Raw genomic sequence first — 12,239 nt, 5'->3', positions numbered from 1 at the left:
TCATATCAAATAAAATAGACTTTAAAATAAAACTATTACAAGAGGCAAAGAAGGACACTACATAGTGATTCAGTGATCAATCCAAGAGGAAGACATAACAATTCTAACTATTTGTGCATCCAACATAGAAGCAACTCAATACATAAGGCAAATGCTAACAGCCATAAAAGGGGAAATCAACAGTAACACAATAGTAGTGGGAGACTTTACACTTACACCAATGGACAAATCATCCAGAAAAAAAAATTAACAAGGACACACAAGCCTTAAATGGCACATTAGACCAGATGGACTTAACTGATATCTGCAGGACATTCGATCCAAAAGCAGAAAAACTTTATTCTTAAGTGCACACAGAACATTCTCCAGGATATATCACATCTTGGGTCACAAATCAAGCCTCAATAAATTTTAGAAAATAGAAATCATATCAAGCATCTTTTTGGACAACAATGTGAGATTAGCTATCAATTACAGGGAAAAAAACTGTAAATAACACAACACACAAATGTGCTACTAAATAACCAAGAGATCACTGAAAAAAATCAAAGAGGAAATCAAAAAATACCTAGAATCAAATGACATTGAAAGCACAAGGACATAAAATCTATGGGAGGCAGCAAAAGCAGTTCTAAGAGGGAAGTTTATACCAATACAATCCTACCTCAAGAAACAAGAAAAATCTCAAATAAACAAACTAATCTGAAACATAAATCAACTAGAAAAAGAAGAACAAACAAAGCCCTAGGTTAAAAGAAGGAAAGAAATCATAAAAATCAAAGCAGAAATAAATGAAATAGAACAATGAAAACAATAGCAAAAATCAATGAAACTAAAAGCTGGTTCTCTGAGAAGATAAACAAAATTGGTAAACCATTAGCCAAACTTATCAAGAAAAAAAGAGAGAGGACTCAAATCAGTAAAATTAGAAATAAAAAAGAAGTTACAACTATCACCACAGAAATACAAAATATTGTTAAGAGACTACTACAAGCAACCATATGCCAAAAAATGGACAACCTAGAAATAACAGACAAATTCTTAGAAAGGTACACCCTTCCAAAACTGAACCAGGAAGAAACAGAAAATATAAACAGACCAATCACAAGTACTGAAATTGAAACTGTGATTTAAAAACTCCCAACAAACAAAAGATCAGGGCCAAATGGCTTCACAGGCGAATTCTAACAAAGATTTAGAAAAGAGCTAACATCTATCCTTTTGAAACTCTTCCAAAAAATTGCAGAGGGAGGAACACTCCCAAACTCATTCTACAAGGCCACCATCACCCTGATACCAAAACCAGACAAAGATATCACACAAAAAAGAAGATTACAGGTCAATACCACCGATGAACATGGATATAAAAATCCTCAACAAACTACTAGCAAACAGAATCCAGCAAAACATTAAAAGGATGATACACCATGATGAAGTGAGATTTATCCCAAGGATGCAAGGATTCTTCAATATACGCAAATCACACAATGTGATACACCATGTTAACAAACTGAAGGATAAAAACCATATGATAATCTCAACAGATGCAGAAAAAGCTTTAGACAAAATTCAACACCCATTTATGATTAAAAAAACTCTCCAGAAAGTGGGCTTAGAGAGAACCTACCTCAACATAATGAAGGCCATATACGACAAACCCACCACAGCAAACATTATTCTCAATGGTGAAAAACTGAAAGCATTTCCTCTAACATCAGTAACAAGCATGCCCACTCTCACCACTATTATTCAACATAGCTTTGGAATTCCTAGCCACAGCAATCAGAGAAGAAAAAGAAATAAAGGAATAAAAACTGGAATACAAACTGGAAATGAAGAAGTGCAACTGTCATTGTTTGCAGATGACATGATACTATACTTGGAAAATCCTAAAGATGCCACCAGAAAACTACTAGAGCTAATCAATGAATTTAGTAAAGGCAAAGAACACAAAATTAATACAGAAATCTCTTGCATTACTATATACTAACACTGAAAAATCAGAAAGAGAAATTAAGGAAAAACTCCCATTTACCACTGCAACAAAAAGAATAAAATACCTAGGAATAAACCTACCTGAGGCGGCAAAAGACCTGTATGCAGAAAACTATAGGACACTGATGAAAGAAATAAGAAATGACACAAACAAATGGAGAGATCCATGTTCTTGGACTGGAAGAATCAACACTGTGAAAATGACTATACTACCCAAAGCAATCTACAGATTCAATGCAATCCCTATCAAATTACCAATGGCATTTTGAACAGAATTAGAGGAAAAATTTTCAAATTGTATGGAAACACAAAAGACCCCAAATAGCCAAAACAATCTTCAGAAAGAAAATGGAGCTGGAGGAATCAGGATCTCTCACTTCAGACTATACTACAAAGCTACAGTAATCAAGACAGTATGGTACTGACACAAAAACAGAAATATAGATCAATGGAACAGAAAAGAAAGCTCAGAGATAAACCCACACACTTACAGCCACCTGATCTTTGACAAAGGAGACAAGAATATACAATGAAAAGATATTGATAATGATAAAATAATGAAGATAAGATAATGAAGACAGTCTCTTCAATAAATGGTGCAGGGGAAACTGGACAGCAACATGTAAAAGAATGAAATTAGAACACTCCCTAACACCATACACATAAATAAACTCAAAATGGATTAAAGACCTAAATTTAAGGCTAGACACTATAAAACTCTTAGAAGAAAACATAGGAAGAACACTCTTTGACATAAATCACAAGATCCTTTTTGACTCACCTCCTAGAGTAATGAAACTAAAAACAAAAATAAATAAATGGGACCTAATGAAACTTAAAAGCTTTTGCACAGCAAGTGAAGCCATAAACAAGACAAAAAGACAACCCTCAGAATGGAGAAAATATTTGCAAACGAAGCAAGTGACAAAGGACTAATCTCCAAAATATACACACAGCTCATACGGCTAAATATCAAAACAACCCAATCCAAAAATGGGTCAAAGACCTAAATAGACATTTCTCCAAAGAAGACATACAGTTGGCCAACAAATACATGCAAAGATGCTCAACATCACTAATTATTAGAAAGATGCAAATCAAAACTAATATGAGGTATCACCTCACACCAGTCAGAATGGCCATTATCAAGAAATCTACAAACAATAAATGCTGGAGAGGGTGTGGAGAAAAGGGAACCCTCTTGCACTGTTGGTGAGAACATAAATTGATACAGCCACTTTGGAGAACAGAATGGAGGTTCCTTAAAAAACTAAAAATAAAACTACCATATGGCCCGGCAATCCAACTACTGGACATATACCCTGAGAAAACCATAATTCAAAAGATACATGTACCACAATGTTCACTGCAGCACTATTTACAATAGCCAGGACATGGAAGCAACCTATATGTTCATCGACAGATGAATGGATAAAGAAGATGTGTTGCATATATACAATGGAATATTACTCAGCCATAAAAAGTAAGAAAATTGGGTCATTTTTATTGATGAGGATGATCCTAGAGTCTGTCATACAGAGTGAAGTAAGTCAGAAAGAGAAAAACAAATACTGTACATTAAGGCATATATATGGAATCTAGAAAAATGGTACTGAAGAACCTATTTCCAGGGCAGGAAAAGAAATGTAGATGTAGAGAAAGGACTTCTGGACATGTGTGGGAAGGGGAGAGTGGGACGAATTGAGAGAGTGGCATTGACCTATATACACTACCATGTGTAAAATAAATAGCTAGTGGGAAGCTGCTGTATAGCACAGGGAGCTCAGCTCGGTGCTCTGTAATGACCTAGATGGGTGGGATGGGGTGGGGGTTGGAGGGAGGCTCAAGAGGGAGGAAATATATGTATACATATAGCTGATTCACTTTGTTCTGCAGCAGAAACTAACACAACATTGAAAAGCAATTATACTGCAATAAAAAAATTTTTCATTAAATCAAGTATAAAAAAATAAAATCAGGAACAAGACAATGTTGCCCAGTGTCTCCACTTTCATTCAACACAGTATTGGAAGATGTAACGACATCAATCAGACAAGAGAAAGAAATAAAAGGCATCAAAATTGGAAAGGAAGAAGTAAAACTGACACTATTTGCCCATGACATGATACTATATATAGAAAACCCTAAAGTCTTCACCAGAAAACTATTAAAACTAAGAAATAAATTTTATAAAAGTTCAAAATACAGATTAGCATACTGAAATCTGTTGCTTTTCTAAATACTAGTGATGAATTATCAGAAAGAGAATTCAAGAAAAAAAATCCCATTTACAATTGAATCAAAAAAGAATAAAATACCTGGGAATAAACTTAACCAAGGAGGTAAAGGACCTATACTCTGAAAACTATAGGACAACAATGAAGGAAATTAAAGATGATAAAAGAAACAGAAAGATATACCATGTTCACAAATTGTTAGAATGCTATTATAATGTCCATACTACCCAAAGCAATCCCTATCAAAATACCCAAGACATTTTTCAAAGATTTAGAATTAATAATCTTAAAATTTACATGGAACAACAAAAGACCCCAAATAGCCAAGACAATCTTGAGAAAAAAGAACAAAGCTGGAGGTATCATACTTGCTCACTTTAGACATTACTACAAAGCTACAGTAATCCAAACAGCATGGTACTGGCACAAAAACACACACCATAGATCAATAGAACAGAATAGGCAGCTAAGAAATGAACGCACACACCAGTGGTTCAACTGATCTATGACAAAGGAGACAAGAATATACAATGGAGAAAAACAGTCTCTGCAGTCAGTGGTGCTACAACAATGGACAACTATATGTAAAAGAATGAAATTACAACATTCTCTAACACCATATACAAAGAATAAACTCAAAATGGATTGAAGACCTAAATGTAAGAACAGAAACCAGAAATCTCGAAGAAAACATAGGCTAAACACTCTTTCCAATAAATTGTAGCCGTATTTTTCTGGATCTGTCACCTCAGGTAAAGGAAAAAAACACAGAATAAACAAATGGAACCTAATTAAACTTAAAAGCTTTGACACTGCAAAGGAAACCATCAACAAAAGGAAAGACAACCTACTGAATGGGAGAAAATATTTGCAAATGATATTTCTGATAAGGGGTTAATATTCAAAATATATAAACAGCTCATACAACTCACTATCAAAAAAAACAACCCAATTAAAAAAATGGGCAGAGACCTGAATTGACATTTTTCCAAAGAAAACATACATATGGCCAACAGGCACATGAAAAGATTCTCAACATCACTAATCATCAAGGAATTGCAAATCAAAACCACAATGAGGTACCACCTCACACCTGTCAGAATGGCCATCATCAAAAAGATCACAAATAACATGTTGGTGACGTGGAGAAAAGAGAATCCTAGTACATTTCTAGTAGGAATGTAAATTGGTACAGCCACTATGGAAAACAATAAGAACTTTCCTCAAAAAACTAAAAAAAGAACTACCATATGATCTAAAAATTCCACTCCTGAGGTACATATTCAAAGAAAATGAAAAGACTAATTCAAAAAGATATATGCACACAATGTTCATAGCAGAATTATTCACAACAGCCAAGATATGGAAGCAACCTAAGTATCCATCAATAGATGAATGAATAAAGAAGTTGTGATACATACACACACACACACACACACACACACACACACACACACAGAGGAATATTTCTCAACCATAAAAATAAATGAAGTTCTGCCATTTGCAACAATATGGATGGACCTACAGGATTTTATGCTTAGTGAAATAAGCCAAATACTGTAGTTATTACTTATATGTGGAATAAAATGAATATATAACAAAACAGACTCACAGATAGAACTAGTGGTCACCAGTGAGGAAAGGTAAGGTCAAGGGGCTCAACAGAGGTGGGGGATTAAGATGTACAAACTACTATGTATAAAGTAAATAAACTACAAGGATATATTGTACAGCACAGGGAATTATAGCCATTGTTTTATAATAACTTTAAATGGAATATAATCTATAAAAATATTGAATCACTAAGGTGTACACCTGAAACTAATACTGTATATCAACCATACTTCAATTAAAAATTAGATTAAATTAAAAATACAATAAAACTTTTAAAGACTTATTATAGGGCTTCCCTGGTGGCGCAGTGGTTGAGAGTCCGCCTGCCTGATGCAGGGGGCGGGGGTTCGTGCCCCGGTCCGGGAGGATCCCACGTGCCGCGGAGCGGCTGGGCCTGTGGGCCGTGGCCGCTGGGCCTGCGCGTCCGGAGCCTGTGCTCCGCAGCGGGAGAGGCCACAGCAGTGAGAGGCCCGCATACCGCAAAAAAAAAAAAAAAAAAAAAGACTTATTATAAAAACTGTAACCATCATTTGAAGAAAGAAAATATATGGATGTTTGAAAACTGGCTTGTCTCACTCATTAGTCTAGATGATTTACTTCTGTACACAATAATCTGAATTCTTACCTAAGCAAAAGTCAAAAATTACTACAGGTTGTCATACATCAGGACTAAATCCAGGCATTTACAGAGCAGCAAAATAAATTCATGGGTAAAAGAATAATACTGTACAATTTCAAATACATTAAAAAAAAAAAGAAGCACCTACAGTTTCCCAAAAAGTTTATAATCTCATAAGGGAAACAGGATAAGACTATTAAACTACAGTGCTTTATAGAAAACTACAAGTACTATATACTAAAGGAACAAATAAAGTGCTATGGGAACATAAAGGAAGCAGAGATATATTTCAATCAAGCAAAATAATAAAAATTTCATCATATATATCAAGTTAGGCCTTGAAGGATAAACAGGATGCAGTCATACAGGGATAGAGGGCATGTACTTAGAAAAATCCAGATGAACAAAAATTCAGAGACAGGAATTTGCAGAGAAATACAACAGAAATTAATTAAACTATTTTGGTTGAGATGCAGATCACCCAAAGGAAAGAGTCCAATCTAATGTGTTTGGACTCTTATTTGCAGGCAGCATTTTGTGGTCTTTAAAAGAGAATAATAAATATAGCACCTTTCTTTTCAATCTAGGCTCTGAGCAAGTTAAGAAACATAAAAAAAGCATAAGAAATAAAAGACAAAAATTACCTTTATTGCTAATGAAAGCTAAATTGGAATTTTTCTTTCAGTGAACAACAAATGCATCTGTTAACCCCACAATGAGGCAGATTTTCCCAGGTGTAGAATGCACTGAACCAACCCCGCACTTCATATCATTCCCCACACAATCTCTTCAAGCAGTCTGTTCCATAAGCAGGAAAGGCAGGGCTAAGCCAAGTACACCCAGTTTATTCTTTGCAAATTTTCTAATAGAAAATGTACTTCATATCCTCAAAGACAGAATGAGAAAGGAGGGTGGCATGAAACACCACTAGCAGAGCATCATCCACGGAAAAGGAAATACTACAAACAGCAAAGACACATTCCCCTTAACTTCAATCACTGAAGATTTCTAAACAGAATAATACCATGACAAAAGCTGTAGTTTGAAAAAGTTAGTCTGACATCAGTTGTAGGATGCTGAAAAACAAAAACGTTATTGTAACTGCCCAGGCAAGAATAAATTAGGGCCTGAACCATAATAATATTTAACGTTAACCGGTTCTTAGTTCCAGGGGCTGTCTTCAGTTCACTTCATATATTAACTCAGCTCCAGTAAAGATGATATAAATGAGACAAAGAGGTGAAGACATACAACTAACAAATGGCATTTAAACTAGGAGTAGCAGCAGGAATGGAAAAGATGATTTAGATGCAAAAAAAAGACAAAAATTACATAAGCAAATGAGCAAGTCAACAGACACTGACTTACTTGAATCAGAGAAGTTTATATAAGAATTTGTAAGAAAAGATTATATTAATTAGAAAAGCTGTAATTCAATGCTGGAAAGTTGGTAAGATAAGCATGACAAAGTACTATAGCTTCTTAGGAAAGGAAAGGTAGTTTTCTGTAACAGTATTTCTAAGAAAAACTAATCACTATTTCAATGTATTAAAGATACTCAAGAGTTTACTACATTCCGTTGTTTGATATAGAGAACAGACGAATATGTGCAAAACCGAAGATCATAAGCCAGGGATACCTGAACATACCAGACCATTCATGCCCACAAACAGCAGAGCATGATTTCAGAAGAAAGCATGTAATCACAATGGGTAAAATCAACTTCCTGACTCCATGCAGCTCCTCTTTCTTGCTCTACTACCCACTGGTTACCCCCCTTTGGTACTTTCCCCCTAACTTCCTCAGGTCTAACTCAGAGACAAAACAGAACTTAGTAAAGATATTCCAAAAACCTCTGGCCCCAAAGTTCCAAATGGGCAGCTACTTAATTATAAAGTCAATACAGTTTACCACACCAACGTTTTCAGAATTAAAATCAAACTGGGGAAGAAACAAAAACACAAAACATTGATCACAGGACTTCATAATCACTCTTTCATATTTTTCATTTATTTGTGCCTCTATGTTGCATTCAAATTCTTGAACTTGATAGACTAAATTCTTAAAGACTATCTTCTTGTTCACTAATTCTGTCCTCAGCTGTATTCAGTTTGTTGCTTCACCATTTTACAAGTTTCTAATTTCAACTCTAATATTTTTCATTTATAATATTGGCTCTTTCTCAAATCCACCTTCTTATTAAACTTTTAACCCTTATTCATATTTTCTATACCTACTATTACTATATAAAGCTATTAAATATTCCAAAAGATAAAGGTTTTATGAGTCTGATTTGGTTGTTTATTGTTTCGGATGACTCTCATTCGTGGACTATCGTTACATTTTCATGTATAGTATGATTTTAGATTATGACCTTAAATGCCATAGAACTTGCTTCTGGGAGACCTAGGAGACCTAAATTGACAGTGTCATTCTTTAGAAAGGACTGGTAGTTATTTCTGCCAATCATTTCAAGGCACTACCAACTCAAGAATGCTTTAAATTCTCACCTTGAAGATTTTCAGCTGTAAACCAAATTCTGTACTCAACCATATACGCCCTAGATTTATAAATATAATATACATTTAAACTCATTTCCTACAAAAAAAATTTAAAAGAACATATCACATTTCATAGTTGTTCCCACTGATTTATTAAATACCACCAAAAATAATATCTTACAAGGAAAACTGCATTTACATAAATGTGTATCAGTTAAAGGCAAATCAGAAAAGTAAAGCATTTTAAATGTTCTCTTACCTGTTCAAGTGCTTGGGTTTTCTCTTGCTCTATTTTCCTTATAGTTTCCTTTTCAGCTTTGAGTGATAATGATGACACAGTTTTAACAGACATAAAATCAACAGTCATCCATTCATCCCTCTGTTAAGAAAAAGAAGTCACTTCAATCTAAATTGATTAGAACAACACTAAACACTTAACAATAAATTAGAGATTCTGGAGGCACTGAAACCTGGATTAAATCCCACATGGCTGTATAACTTAAAGCAAGTTTCTTAGTCTCTCTAAGCCTTCTTCTATCCCCTGTAAAAACGGGTTAAAATACCTACCTTTTAGGAATGTTTTAAGGAGTTAACAAGAAAACTGACTTAAGGCATCTAGCCCAATGCCGGATATACAACAGGCTCTCAAATATAGTTCTTTTCACCTTTCTTTCTTCATTGTTGCTAACAGTGTAAATATAGCATTCTTCCTCAGGCGTATGAACTATAACCCCAAATTTGTGAACTATTCAACTATAAGCATTGCTAAGAAAATTATGGCATGAAGTGAAGGGAAAGAAAAACTGTGACTGAACTCTACTCGCTGTAGAAAAGTCAGATAGATGTAAAAATACAAGACTTCAAGTACATAAGGGGAAAAGTGCCACTTCCTTATCAACAACCAGAGGTAGGAAACCCTCTGAGGGACTAGAATAGGGACAAATGCTAACTTTCCCACAAGAGAAGAAGGGGAGTGAAAAGGATCAGCAAACAGCATTATTGCTAAAATTACTCATAAAAGTATACTGTTTACAAAGTCTAGTTTTTCTTCTGACTAAATTACAATCATCTTTCATTTTAACATTCATCTACTCTTGTAAGTTGACGCTTTCTTTGTTTAAAATCAGGCGGCTTACCTGAATAACTTCATTGTCTTCTTTTTCTGACTTTTCATCTTTCACCTTCCAGGCCTTTTCCTTGCCAGAAGTGTGGGAGGAAACAGCCTCAACCCACTCATCTTCAGAGCTCTAAGAATATTTAACATATAAGTAGAATTCTCAAATTTACATACTTCCGCATAAAAACTGTGTGGTTCCACTCTTCCTCCTTTTCTCAACCCTTAAATATCAACTTTGTCTGTGTTTCCAGTCTTTGCCAATTATACTTTTTAATCTCTAGACATTCCCCTTGGGACATTAAATCCACTCTCATGACTTAAACTACCACAACTATACTGATATCTTTCTAATTTATCCACCCAAAGTTTCTGTGATTTAAACAACTGCCTACAATATTTAAACGCCATGCTGAACGCAGTAAGAACAAAAAGTGAACCCAGCACCTACTTCCACAATATTTGATCCTTCTTCTATATATCTGAATTAAGCTACCTGACATCACCAACCACCCACTTACCCGAGTCAGAAATCTCAGGATCATCTTACTCCTCCCATCTAAACCTATGACTGTCATTTCCAAAAGATTTCTCAACTACAGTGAACACCAAATGATTATCATGGGAGTTCACCTCCATCCCTGGCCACAACTGACTGTTTCAGAGGTAGGGACCTGAACCAATTAATTTCAATCATAGCCACTCTCCAGGAATTTGAAACCAAGGCTAAATGGTTTACTCTATAACAAAGGAGAACTCGAAAGCCATTGGCAGAGACCATTTCTGTCATGAGGCACAGAATTCAGGAAAAATTTACCTATATCAAGAAAAGCAAAAATAGAACTTAGAGGGGAAAAAAGGAAGATGGTAAGAAGATTCATAAAAGCATTCATGACTCTAGTTTGAGCTATTCCTAAAACCCAGGTGCATTCCTATATGTCCTATGAGACGTTTGTGTTCTAATAATAAATCCCTCCCTCTTTTTTTTGGGGGGGGGTGGTTAAACCAATTTAAGTTTGGTCTCTGCTACCTACAACCAAGAGTCCCAACTAATATATACTCCTTCCTCCCCATTCTTAAAGCAGCAGCCCTAGATCAGATCTGCTTATCTCTCACTTAGACAACTGGAAAAACCAAGTTAGTCTCCAAAATCCCAGTCTTTCCTGCTCCCTTTCATTCTCCAACCCCCACCCTAAATACCTTTAAGTATCATAAAAGGCGTGTCTGACCACAGTACTCCTCTTCTTTGACTCCCTGTCATAAAGACGACTGTTACGCCTTTTCTTTCCTACCAATAGAACCCAATTTCATTTGGAGATGTAATGTGCCTCCCTTGCTGGAGAGTGAAACCTTAATCAAGTCTCCAATAAGGTGGAAATGAAAGTACTATTTAGGACTTTCTGGAAGTTACAAAAAAGAGGGCATCCTTGTTCCTGTTATCTACACTAAGAGGTACATTTTAAAGACAATGGAGGAACAAAACTAGAAGACTTGGTCCCAGAAGACCACACTAAATTGCCTACTTGATTTCTTCTATATGAAAGAAAAGTTAGAGATTGGTTCAAGATGGCAGAGTAGAAGGACGTGCGCTCACTCCCTCTTGCGAGAGCACTGGAATCACAACTAACAGCTTAACAATCATTGACAGGAGAACACTGGAACTCACCAAAAAAGATACCCCACATCCAAAGACAAAGAAGAAGGTGCAATGAGATGGTAGGAGGGGCACGATCACAATAAAATCAAACCCCATAACCACTAGGTGGGTGACTCAAAACTGGAGAACAATTATACCACAGAAGTCCACCGACTGGAGTGAAGGTCCTGAGCCCCATGTCAGGCTTCCCAACACGGGGGTATGGCAACAGGAGGAATTCTCAGAGAATCAGACTTTGAAGGCTAGTGGGATTTGACTTCAGGACTTCAACAGGACTGGGGGAAATAGAGACTCCACTCTTGGAGGGCACACACAAAGTACTGTGTGCACCATGACCCATGGGGAAGGAGCATGGGTCTAGACTCAACTAGACCTACCTGCTAGTGTTGGAGGGTCTCCTGCAGAGGCGGAGGGCAGCTGTGGCTCACTGCAGGAACAAGGACACTGGCAGCAGAAGTTCCAGGAAGTACTCCTTGGTGTAAGCCCTCCCAAATTCCACCAT

General features: G+C 35.9%; 1 protein-coding gene across 3 annotated transcripts in view; it reads right to left on the bottom strand.

Moving 5' to 3' along the window:
* The window catches only part of CWF19L2 (CWF19 like cell cycle control factor 2), a 200,925-nt gene that overhangs the window by 160,934 nt on the left and 27,752 nt on the right, over window positions 1–12,239 (bottom strand). For all 3 annotated transcript variants that reach the window (XM_033413428.2, XM_033413430.2, XM_033413429.2), the window contains exons 4-5: window positions 10,103–10,213; window positions 9,226–9,345 (exon numbers count right to left, since the gene is read on the bottom strand). In XM_033413428.2, the coding sequence (XP_033269319.2) occupies window positions 9,226–9,345; window positions 10,103–10,213 (231 nt within the window). The remainder of the gene's footprint in view (window positions 1–9,225; window positions 9,346–10,102; window positions 10,214–12,239) is intronic.

The sequence above is a fragment of the Orcinus orca genome, chromosome 8 (assembly GCF_937001465.1).
Source record: "Orcinus orca chromosome 8, mOrcOrc1.1, whole genome shotgun sequence".
Classification (NCBI taxonomy): domain Eukaryota; kingdom Metazoa; phylum Chordata; class Mammalia; order Artiodactyla; family Delphinidae; genus Orcinus; species Orcinus orca.
The sequence above is the reverse complement of the archived record's forward strand: the minus strand, read 5'-3'. Positions and strand labels throughout refer to the sequence as shown.